The sequence below is a fragment of the Rhinolophus ferrumequinum genome, chromosome 6, assembly GCF_004115265.2.
Source record: "Rhinolophus ferrumequinum isolate MPI-CBG mRhiFer1 chromosome 6, mRhiFer1_v1.p, whole genome shotgun sequence".
Classification (NCBI taxonomy): Eukaryota; Metazoa; Chordata; class Mammalia; order Chiroptera; family Rhinolophidae; genus Rhinolophus; species Rhinolophus ferrumequinum.
The window spans coordinates 1,541,270-1,553,953 of NC_046289.1; the positions used below are offsets into that span (position 1 = coordinate 1,541,270).

At 44.4% G+C, this 12,684-nt stretch overlaps 1 protein-coding gene and 1 pseudogene across 4 annotated transcripts in view; one reads left to right on the forward strand and one right to left on the reverse strand.

Moving 5' to 3' along the window:
* The window catches only part of PPP1R13B (protein phosphatase 1 regulatory subunit 13B), a 74,783-nt gene that overhangs the window by 35,963 nt on the left and 26,136 nt on the right, over positions 1-12,684 (forward strand). For all 4 annotated transcript variants that reach the window (XM_033107474.1, XM_033107472.1, XM_033107473.1 and 1 more), the window contains exon 4: positions 1,728-1,804. In XM_033107474.1, coding sequence (XP_032963365.1) covers positions 1,728-1,804 — 77 coding nt within the window. The remainder of the gene's footprint in view (positions 1-1,727; positions 1,805-12,684) is intronic.
* LOC117023041 (dCTP pyrophosphatase 1-like) lies at positions 8,522-9,023 on the reverse strand (annotated as a pseudogene).

Consider the following 12,684-nt stretch of genomic DNA (forward strand, 5'->3'; position numbering starts at 1 on the left):
TCATCTTCTCCCCCGCCCTGACTGCTGCGGGGGATTAGGTAGCATTGGAAGAAGGAAGTTCACCACACAACTCCATCACCTTTCACAACTTGCAGCAGAGTCCTGCATCCCTATTTAATGCTTAGCTTCGATGGCATGTGTGACAAGACCCTACCCATCCCTTCGACCTCATCGCCCCTTCTTTCTCTCGTACCACATCTTTCTTGCATATTCATTCTCTCTCCTGCCCTGACTCAGTAGCCCATCCGCCCCACAGTAATGTCCTACCCTTGGCCTTTTCCTGCCCTGTGCTTATGTGCATTCTGTCTCCGAGCTCAAGAAAAGGTGGTGGACAGAACAGCTCACATGGCCTCTTTGGTCCCTATTTTGTTTTTGTTCACTGAACTTCTCCCCCACCTTATACACTAAGCAGCCGGAAGTGAGGCTCCAAGACTGACGTTGCCTCTGCTTCCCACGTGGCTGAGGACCAGGCAGTCGTCACCCATTGCTATTACTGGTCTCGATCATATGAAATGACAGTTCAGTTGCATGCCGTGTCACCTACATTTATTTAGGCTCTTTTCATCATCACCCACCAAGGCCCCTTTATGGACATTCTCTTCTTATTTATCCACTATCTTCCCCATCGGATATACTGTGTATCTGTTTATATGTTATATAGCTTTGCTTTATACATAAAGGAGGAAGATTATTTCACCCCCAAGAGCCAGTCTTTGCCCCCTTGGAGGTGATGTCACTCTCTAGGAGAAAATGCGTGGTTTAAGGTGAAGCCGTACTTTCATAATGTAATTCTTCTTCCAAGTTTTCAAAGTAATAGGGAAGAAATAGACAAAAATGTTTTTCTGTCTTTTTAACATTAGGTTCATGATCCTTTGAAATCGTGTATTCTCGGTATTAAAGCTCGGTATTAAACTCTGGGGGTGAGAACTCTCCAAATAGCATCGAGTAAACCTGTGAAGACGAGCAGACATTCAACTCTCAGGACTCTGTGTGTGTGTGTGTGTGTGTGTGTGTGTGTGTGTGTGAGAGAGAGAGAGAGAGAGAGAGAGAGATATTTCAGATGTACCGACATTGTGCGTCACTCTACTTTGTTTAAAAAACATGACATAGAATTGTTCTAGTTTAAATTTGAAGGGCTTTTTTAAAAAAGGTTTTAATTTTTGCGGAACAAAGGAAAATTCATGACTGCCCAAATTGAAATAGTGTCCATCTCAACTTTTAATACTATTTGTGAAGATCAGTTTTTTGCATGTTTTATTATGGATATTAAGTTCTATTTTAGTCTCTTCTAAAATATAAAAGCCTTTAAAATATTTTAATAAAAATTTAATGTGGTAAAATAATTATAACAGAAAATTTACCTTCTTGACCATTTTTAAGTGTTAGAAAGTCAGCTTTATGATTCTGAAATAGAATGTTAAAAGAAAAAAATTTCATTTAAATAACTTTGTATATACAGATTAATTGTAAAACATTTTTTCAACTGTACTAAGTCTGGAGTTCAACTGGTTTTTTATACTTGTGTTAAATAAATATTTGAATAAATAAAGAAATGGGAGAATATTGTTTGTCTAGTATGTCTTTTAGTAAGTTCGGTCCTTTCATTTCTTTTATTTATTTATTTATTTATTTATGTAATAACTTTTTTTTAAATTAGTTTCAGGTGCACAAAACAATGTAATAATTAAACATCATTTATATCCCTCACGGTCCTTTCATTTCTTTAGGTGGCCGTCAGACCCAAGAGCAAAGAACTCCGAGAAATGTGATAAGTGTACCTGGAGAAAAACGTGCTGAAAATGGGGTAAGCAACAGTGAATTACATTAATTTTTTAAATTGCTTTTTACAAGTGCTAATGAGTTTGGGATATAATTTATTCTTAAAGAATTATTTTTTGGGAAGCAATGATCATTTCTGTTGAGTATTTTAAAATTTTGTATGAAGCCATAAAGCGGCAAGCACTGAGTGGTCTCACCATTCCGCACCCTGGCCCCTGCGCTGGGTGGTCTGGGCAGAGCAGACCCTCCCTCCCTTCCTATGTCGCTGCCCATGGCACATCCTGGAGCAGCAGCTGCCACCTCTGTGCATGTGACAATGGCTCTAGACCTTCCTTCAGGTTGAAAAGGCAGAATGGCTGGTGGGTTGAGTGTTCACAGTTGTCTCCAGGAGAGGGGCTTCCTTTGTCACATGATGTAGAGCTGGAGAGTAGGCCCACATTGAGTGTAGGTGAGGAAGTGTGTCTAAGCCGAGGGGGTCTTTCTAAGAAACGTTGGTGTGCAGTAAAAGAGTGAGCAGGTCGGGACATTGTCACCATGCTCTTTCCTGGAAATTTTTGTAAGAACCTTTTCCAAGTAATTTTAAGGCTAGAGAATTAGTTTCTTTTTCTGGCTCTGCCACTGACGAAGTAGGTAATTTTGGGCAGGTGACTTCCTAGCACAGTGCTTGGAGCAGCCAAATACTGGTAAGGACACAGTCTGATGTCTAGGCCCCGTATTCAGGCACTGGCTTCACAACTTTCTAACCAGCTAACTTTGAGCAAGTTACTCTGCTGCTCTGCTTCCCAACTTACGATTACTGAATTGCTGTTTTAGTTCTTTTATTGGCTACTGTTGTGACTGTAAATGATACCCTTAAATCTCTCTCTCTTTGTACTGTCAGCTTTGAGTCACATCTCTGTCTCCCTCCCTGTAAGACGAGGGTATTTGCCCCAGCCCTTCCTCCACCTCCCCTTCCCACCCACCTTCCAGCATTTTCAGTTGTACTTGTCGAGGTTGATAGTATGTTTTGCTGTTATCTAACTAATCGAGCCTTTTATACTTTGTGGATGGGTTAGAAAGTGAAAATCGAGCAGTGTTTATTATTTTAAATTTCACAGTCACCACTGTGAGGACAGAGTCCCAGAGAGCAGTTTCCAGGCTGTCGGCCTCGCGTGGAAAGGTGCAGGCTCGGGTAGTAGACGGCCATCAGCTGTAACCGGTTAGCCATCAGCCACTGATGTAACTGCCGTGGCTACACTAGGGGCTTGGTTGGTTGGCAGAGAAGCGGACGACGGATTGCGGCTAGCAAGTGGGGTTACCAAGTGGACAGTGGATTGCGGATCGTGTGGATCCTACTTCCTGCGTCTTGCCCGGCCGCCAGTGAGACTGGGGTGCAGGAAGACCCCTCGTTGGGGTACTGGCGGATGTTTGCTTTTGTGTCTCAACCAGCCGCCAGCGAGAATATAGTGGTATGACTCCCATATCTCTGGCTTTGTTGTTCCTTTTTGGCCTCACCATATTGTGTCCACCCGCAGAGAGCAGGACCAGAGACCCTGCATTACAGCCACTGCAGAGCTGAGGTGAAATTAGATTATATTTGCTTCGCTTTGGTTCCAGTACCCTCATCCTGTGCCATTAGGAGAAGCCCTGCTAATGTCGGACTATGGGTTTTCCTTCCTTACCCTCCACTTCCTAACGATCGTTCCTCGAGTCCTCTTCTCACTTTTGCCGTCTGATGTGCTTGTCCGCTCCAAATCTCGAGCCTTTGTGGACTCTGCCAGGTGTATCTGCATCAGAAAGTCTTCATGGGAGAGGCCCAGACTAGCAGCAGGACTTTTGCTTCAGAACATGTGGGGTGGGACCTGGAAACTGCCCACATGACTCTCTTGCCCTGTCAGGTTTGGGCACCCCTAAGCCGTGCACACTTGTCAGAAGTATCCAGAACTTACTTGTCCAACAGGATTTTGAAGATCCGGTTTGACTTTGTGCTATTTTAAAGGCAAATTGGTTTATTCTCATTGTTGTATGTGCCTGTGTCGGTTCCCAAGACTGCCCCCAGTGTCACTAATTTGCTAGGAGGACTCACAGGACTCAGGATACAGTTGTCCTTGGGGCTGTGACTCACTATAGTGAGAGGACGCAGGGCAAGGTCAGCAAAGGCAGAAGGCACATGGCAGAGTCCAGGGCAAACGAGGCACAGGCTCCAGGGCCCTCTCCCGTGGCACCGCACAGGACACGCTTCACTCTCTGGCAACGGACTGTGACCGACGTGAACCGTCCTCCTGGGAATCTCCAGGTGCTGGCCTTGCCTGGGAGCAGCCACGCCCAGGAGGAAAGCAGGTGCTTAGCACAGCCAGAGCACAGTGTAGGTGCAGGGAGCCACCGGACTAGTTTGGGAATGGAGGGGACCCTGAAGTTCTGAGTGCCCGGGCCAGCGTTGCGGGCCTGCTGTGTGAACGGCTGTGCACCGCACCCTTTCGGTTCTGCATCCTGTGTTCTCAGGCAGCCAGGCCAAAAGCTGAGGCACTTTGGCTTTGTTTCTGTGTGCCCCACATGTTGCCGAGGTCTGTTCATCCTGCCCCGATGCTTTCTTCTAAGAGCTTTATAGATTTAACTCTTACATTTAGGTCTGTGATCCATTTTGAGTTAAATTTAGCGTGTGGTGTGAAGTTTGGTCCAAATTCATGTTTTTTATTACTTGCAGGTGTACAGAACAACATACTGATTAGACTACACCCCTCACAGCCTGATCACCCCCCAGTCTACTACCCCTGACACCCTACATAGCTATTCTAATACCATTGACTGTATTCCCTATGCTGTACTTCACATCCCGTGACTGTGTATCTATATTTAACTATAGTTGACATGCAGTATTATTTTATGTCCGTTTCAGGTGTACAGCGCAGTGGTCAGGCGTTTATCTAATCTATGAAGCGATTCCCCCCATAAGTGCAGTACCCGTCTGACACCCTACGTAGTCTTTACAACATTATTGATTATATTCCCCATACAGTACTTCACGCCCCGTGACTATTTTGTGACCACCAAGGTGTACTTCCTAGTCCCTTCACCTTTCTCACCCCCCCCCAACCCGACTCCCCTCTGGCAACCATCAGTTTGTTCTCTGTGTCTATGAGTCTGTTTCTGTTTAAATTCATTCTTTTGCGTGTAAATATCCAGTTATCTCAGGACCATTTAGTGAAAAGACTGTTGTTCCCCCAGTGAATTGTCTTGGCACCTTGGTCCAAACATGTTGTCCAGACAGTTGACTGTAAACGTGAGAGGTATTTCTGAAAGCATTTATTATTAACATGGTCACTCAGTCTCCCTGTTTTCCATATGGTATTCAGCTCTCAGCTGTGCTTATCGTCTCCCCGGCCAGATAACATTTCAGTTGTCTCGAGAACAAACCTCTAGACTTCTGCCATCACCAGGACACAGAGTTGGGGAGGAGATCTAGGGATTCCAAGGCTTCTTAAGTCTCTTTCCCTCATTCTGCCTATTTAGGGGCTCTGCATGGCCTTTCCCTTCCCAGAGGGACGTGATGGAGTCAGTTCCCAGTCTCCTGAAGATTCTGTGTTGGAACCGGGTTGTTTATCCAATCTTACTGTTTCTGGCTTCCAGTTTGTCTCAGCTCTACTAGGGTGGCTACCTCACACCCATGCTCTTTCCAGCTTCCAGACGTTTCTGTTGTCCCCACTCCCGTGAGTCTTGTGTCACCGTTTTCTATTATTTGATGTTGAAAATCCCCTTACTGTCATGTAGTGGAGTTATGGTAGTTAATGAAAGCATGATGAGATAATCCTATTTTGATCAGAACTAGATGTGGATTTCTTTTCATTTCTCTGTTGGAAATTGTTGAATTTACTGATTCTGAGGATTGGCATCTATCAACAATTCTGGAAAATTCTCTATCACCTCTACAGGTATTCTTCCTCATTCTTTTTTCTTTTTCTTGAACTCTGATAAAAATCTTTCATTTTATTCTCCTTGTCTCTTAATTTCTTTTTTATATTTTCCCTTTCTTTGTCTCTTTGTACTGTTTTGGATAGTTTATTAAGATATATCTTTCAGTTCATGAATTCTGTCTTCAGCTGTGTTTATTTGGCTGTTTAGTACATATGAGGTCAGACAATTAAATTCGCGAACTCATCCTAGAAAAAGTGCCCCATGCCTCATTGCTGAATATCACTACGGTCACTGTCGGAGTACTCCCCTTGGGAAGCTATGCACCGACGCCAGCGCCTTGTCCACCCTTCAAAGCGATTTTGGAACTCGTTTTCTGGAATGGCCATCAGAGCTGTCGTCATATTACCCTTGATGCGCAAAATGTCATCAAAATGTCTTCCTTTCAGTATTTCCTTTATCTTCGGGTAAAGAAAGAAGTCATTGGGGGCTAGATCAGGTGAGTAGGGAGGGTGTTCCAATACAGTTATTTGTTTACTGGCTAAAAACTCCCTCACAGACAGTGCCATGTGAGCTGGTGCATTGTCGTGATGCAAGAACCATGAATTGTTGTCAAAAAGTTCAAGTTGTCTAACTTTTTCATGCAACCTTTTCAGCACTTCCAAAACGTAAATTTGGTTAACTGTCTAGTTGCTACAAATTCGTAATGAATAATCCCTTTGATGTGAAGAAAGGTTAGCAGCATTGTTGCAACAAGTTCGCGAACTTGTCAGATCTTGTATGCTTCTATTTATATAAAATTCTAGAAAACATAAACTAATCTCTAGTGACAGAAAGTAGATCAGTGGTTGCCTGTGGACCTGGGACTTAGGAGAGGTGCGAGGAGGTGTGGGCGGAAGGGATTACAGAGGAGCACAAGGATATTTGGGGAGTAATGGGTTTGTTCATTTTCTTGATTGTAGTGAGGTTTCATGGTGTATACATTTGTCAAAATTGTACACTTTAGATGTGTGCAGTTTATGATATGTTGATCATACCTCAATAAAGTAGTTTTTAAGTTCATTAAAATTTTCAATTCTAGAAGTTTGTTTTTTCCCCACCTTTTTTTGGTTACTCTGCTTATATTTTAAGCTTCTTGTATTTCTTTAAACACACTAAACATAGTTATTTTATATTCTGTAACTAATAATTTCAGTATCTGCATAGGTTGCTTCTGCTGTCTTTTAGTTATGATGGTTTGATCATGTGTGCTTTGATTTTTTCATAATGAACTGCTCACTTACTTGGAACTTTACTTGTAAGCATTTTTGAGGCCTGGGTAAAGGTAGGATTTCCTGAGAGGTTTGCACATGCTTTGGTCAGGAACTGGTCACGCAGCTAGGCTCACTCTGGTCCCCTTTGTGGGTCACAAAGCTTGCATGAGGGCTGTATAGTGGGTACAGATTCGAGGGCAGTTGTCCCCTCTTCACTCAGACCATGATGGACCTGCTGCCCCCTTCTGTGGGTGGGGGCGTGTTTCTCATTCACTCCACACTCAGGTTATAGCTCCTTGGGGTCCTGGACAGATGTGGGCATATCCTGTTGGACTCTCCACCCTGGTTGGTCCTCATCTTTCTCTCTTAATGCCAGGCTTCAGCTCCAGAGAGCAAAGCTTCAGATGGGCAAGCCACCTTGGTATGCCCTCAATGCCTAGAGCTTTTGCTATCTCGTTATTTTTGGCCCCTGTGGCTTCCTTGCTGTGTGTCAGCTCAGCAATGCTTTTAAAAATAGGTTTTTATATTTTATCACCTAGGTGTTGCTGTCAGGAATGTTGTTCAGTGTGTCACACGGGCCACACTGTTGAAAACAGAGCAGTTCCCATAGTGTTTTGCTTGTAGCTCTCAAGTGGCATATAGTTGCTTTTTTCTTCCTGTTACCTGTGTTCTCTGATAGCCTGTTTCCCTGCTGATCTTTCTGGCCGTCGTCATTCCTAGCCACTTGCCTTGGGTATAACTGTGTGTCGAACTGAACTGAGTTGATAAGGGTGGATTTGAAGCATAAGAGTAATTCACATTTATAGGATTAAACAGCATGCTGTAGTATTATTGCAGGGATGGGAGCTGGTGGACATTTCAGATATCTGATGGCCTCTCGGCCGTAGTACTCTGTGAGACTTAGCAATTGTTGGGATGAAATTGTCCAGCTTCAGAATACAATGAGATATTAGAGAAACTCGATTTTACCGAGTATTTTACGTGATAAAAATAAACCTACATGTTTGTAATATATCTTCATAGCATTATCACCTACTTGTTTGTTTTGCTAAATAGGCGAGTAGAGATACTCTCTAAACCTGAAAATGTATCACTTTGAAGAGGTAGGAAAAAAGAGGAATGATTTAATGTTCTAGAATATTATGTGAGCATGGATATATTTTATCCTAATTCTTTTGTCAGAGTTTTGTTTTAGAGATGTTGGTCATTTTTGAAATGATATACTTGAGAATCCAGTTATACTTTAAAAAACTAGTTATTTTAAATATCTCGTGGTGATTAAATTACAAAATAGGAAACTGGCTGTTTGCTCTAATTCTTTATTTCTTTCCTGTGAAATATACATACAGAAGAATGTATAAAACATGTACAGTTTAAAGAATTACTTAAAAAACAAACCTACTTGGGTAACTACCACCCAGGTTTAGAAAGTTCTCCCTTTATTCTCTTTTTTTTTTTTGCTAAACAAAACTTTTATTGAGTGAGAAAAATCCCAGGAGGCTGTCTTCCAGAGGTTCTTGAGCCTCAGACCTCAGGAAGTGGGGCCCCCAGGCCGATGACCTGTACTGCCGTGCTGAGTTGTAGGTCCTAGGCCCACGTTTCTAGGTTGCGGCCTGGCCGGTGGACTCACGGGCCAGAGCTGCAGTCCCCACAGCCTGGTCTGTACAGGTGGCCCCTGGGGCAGGTTTGTGTGCTTGCGGGCAGAGCCCTGGGACAGACTGCTGAGTAGCGTCTGGCTTGGTGTCCACTTGGAGAGCACTGCCCAGGGCGGGTCCACACGGCCTCGGGCTGCTCATGGTACCAGGTAGATGAGGACGTCACTGGGCTCCCCTTGAAGGGCTGCCCATTCCTTGGGGGGCCAGGCTTGGGGGCCAAGCTCCTCATCGGGCTTCCACTGAAAGAGCTCTCCCCCACCGCCCCCACCAAGGCCAGGAGGAGGTTCCCAGGCTGGTGAAACTGGTCCCAGTCTCCTTCAGCAGCAAACTCAGCGTGGAGGTGGCAGATGTCCTCGAGCATGGGCTCCGGGCTGAAGCTGAAGGGGCCAGTAGCACCACAGTCTTCTCCCTCTGTGTCTCTGGGCTTCTCCCTGCCCTCCTGGGACATGTCGCCCACCACGCTGTACCCTGTGTACAGATTGTACTGGAGACCCTGTGCTCTGCTCCTCTATTCTTTTTAAAGCAGTTCTACCATGAGCAGTTTATTTTTTTTTGAGACAACCAAAGACATTATAAAAGCAAGGTGTTTGGTGGCGGCTGCTTGAAAAGTCTCTCTCAAATTCCACAGAAAAAGAAAGGGTGTTTTGGACCTAGGTGGGTAAATAAGTAAATCACAGCACACTGTGAAAAGTGTGGTAAAATAGAGGAGGCCCGGATCTGAGTAACTTATGGAGGTGGAGCTCAGGCCAGAGGGAGAACACGAAACTCTCTGGTGGAAGAGAGCTGTACACGTGTTGGTGACAGTGGAGCCACAGTGTGGGGACAGGAAGGGGCTAGAGGCCGTGCTGAGGAGGGAGCAGAGCTGGGCGTTGCGGGGGGAGTTGGGGAGGGAGGATGGTGCTAAGAGCCTGGGCTCACTTCACAGGATTTTAAGTAAGAGGAAGACAAGCTCAGCTGTTTTGGGAAGATGCCTCTGGCGCTAGTGTGGAAGAATTCTGTGTCCTGAGGGTGGGGTGCAGTGGGGTGGGGGTGGCTAGACGGGGAGCCTGTGTGAGGTCATTGCTTGCTGTACTTCACAGTAGAGTAACAACTACGTACTTGAGTCTCAGAGAAGCTTATTTTCAAAGGAAATATTTGAAAATGAAATGTTCAAGGTTATGGAGATATATGCATAAGCTCAAAAGGCATCCCCTTATCTACAGACTACAATTTAAAAGAAATGTCACTTGAGATGACAGCATAAACAAGATAAATTATTATTAGCTAACAGAATGCTCTTTCTTTAAAGAAATCTTAAACATTTTATTTTGTATGTGAACAGTTATTACCTTAGGAAACAAATTCCTTTAAAATCATCTCAAGAAAAATGATCAGACCTAAGCCTTTAAAATTAGTCCATTTTAATTCATGTGTGTCTGCCTATAGGAAATTGTTCCAGGAAAGTCAAAGATGGAGTTGGCTTATGTAGCCCTCCTCTAGGATAACAGAAGCAGTGCTAGGCAGGCCCCTCAGCTCTCCTGCCTCCTCCAGGAAGCCCTCAGTGACGCTGGGCAGGTGACATGGTCTGTTTTGTCATTTCTCATACCTAGAGTTCTCATTCTTCTGTTTATTTTATTTCTTCATTATGACATGCTAGAACCAAATTATCTTAGTTTTACGTTTTTCAAGGTGGGGAGACATTAATCCTTTCCTGTTAGATTAACGCACCTGAAATTGTTGATGTTTGACCATTTTTGATCTACAAAAACAGCACTTTCATATAGTTCAAACTAATAATAAATCAACAAATGGTATCTGGTGTTAGGTTTCCTCTTTGATACAATAAACGGCTTTTGGTTAGGATCAATAATATGTGCCTATGTCACAACCCGACAAGAGAAAGCTGGGAGGGCAGTACCTCCTGGGTGATGGAAAGAATCTGGTTTGCTGCTGTCAGGAGACCGGTTAAGATTCTGACACTGCTTCTGACCCATGTGAGCTGGGGAGAGCTGGTCAACCAGCTGCCCAGAGGCTCAGCTCTCTCATCTGTAAAATCAGCTTCTTTTCCTCAGAGGCTTTTTGTAAGTGTCAACTAAGATTAACTGTAAGCTCAGGTATGTATAAATGTCTGACATACTGTAGCAAGTGCTCATGACATGTTGAATCTCTAGAATTCAGACTTCAGTACAAACACTGAGTTCTCTCCTATCTTTGGAAGTGATGTCAGATCCTGAGTGTCAGAACAATTGTGTGAGAGATTCCTTAGAAGATCAGGGAACACTTCAGGAAGCAGATAGCATTGCCACTACATCTGACGGGAAGATAGAGTTTAGAAAGTGGAAGAAGGGCATTGTAGACAGAAGGAAGAATGGGAGCAAAAAGATGAAGGTGGGCACGTGTTGGCCCTAGCATGGAGAGGCACACACCTCTGTGCAAAGTATGAGGCGCTGTTACTACAGAAGTAAGGAATTGAGGGACGAAGCCAGGTTTGGAAGGAAGGGAAGGAGTTTGGTTTTAGACATGCAGAAGCTGAAGTGCTGCAGGCAGGGTGTACAAATAAAAATGTGACCGCGGCCATGGGAACTGGATCTAGAGCTCCTTTGGAGAGAGACCAGGAGTGGATGGCTAGGCTCACCGATAGGTAAGGGGTGTTCTCCATCGAAGCTGAGTGCAAAAAGAAACGAGGAGGACGAACTGTTGAACTATACCGTGCCGTCTCATTGAAACGTGAAGGCATAGGGAAATCATTTTTTTCCTGAATAATATTGCGGTACTATTCTTGTCTGTTATAACCAAAGATGGAGTTACTTGGTTGAGTATTCAAATCAGCATATCAGGATTAGAGCTGACATCTAAAGTGACCCGTTAGCCACTAGATGTTTAACTGCTGACCAAATCCACTAGTCTTCTCTATTAACTGATCACCAAGGAACAGATGTTAGGGAAACAAACAGCATTTATAGTTAAAACCTCTGTTGATTGCACATAATCCAGTTCTCTTAAACATATGCTCATAAACATTCTCTTGGTTCTTTGGCTTGTGACGGTGCTGTTGGGAATAACAACCAAACTCCTGTAAGTCACGAACACTAGAACAATACAAGTATCTAGAGTCTCCATGGGATTTTACAGCAAATGAATGTGGTGGTTTTAAAATATGCCTGCGGATTCTTCAACACGCCTCCCTTCCAAAGTGGAGCTAGTTCCCCTCCTCTCCCAGACTTAGTGACTTTTTCCTAACAAAGAAGATGGGCACAGTGACACCATCTGACTTCGAGGCTAGTTCACAAAAAAGATAGCTTCCCCCTGGCTCTCTGTTGGATTGTGAGCTCTGTGGGAGGCCAGCCAGCATGCCCTGCTCAAGCAGGCAGGAACTGAGCCCCCTTGGGGAGGAACTGAGCCCCCCCCAAGCAGCTGGCACCACTTGGTGCCATGTGAGTGAGCCGGGTTGGAATCAGATCCTCCCGCCCCCATCAGGACTTAGGACGACTATGGCCCTGGCTGACATTTGACTCACCCTCAGGAGATGTCTCAAGCTGGAACCAGCTGCCCGGTCAAGCTGCTCCTGAATCTTTCACCCGCTGTGAGCCTTCACGAATGTTTACTGTTGTTTCAAGCTACGAGTGTAGGCGTGATCTGTTGTTACTCAGCCATAGAGAACTAATGCGCGTACATATCCTGTGGGACAGATAAAGGTCGACTTGATTTCCAAGTCATTTTCACAAATGTAAAAACATGAATTGAGCAATGAAGACTTAATTGTTATATAAGTTTAATGTTTAAGTAATAACAGAAATATGGCTGGAAAATGACATGTCATGTCATGAGTTTGTCGTACTTGCCAAGGGAGGAAAAGCAGCTTCACGTTCATGTGCTTGGAGGGAGGGACGGGGTGCGAGGGGATCTTTCTTTGGGAGGACTTCAAGATATAGATTCTTCCTTCTGCATCATTCACCAGTTTCTCAACTTTTAGGGACATTGCAGTCAGACTGAACTTCAAAATAAAGTTACAGGACAAGAAACCTTCCCTAGGGTCACCAATCTACACGAGAGAGCACTGCAGAGTGGGCCACATGCACAGTGGGCCAGAGGCTGCGTAAGGCGGCCTCCTCCCCATCCCTGATGTGTGT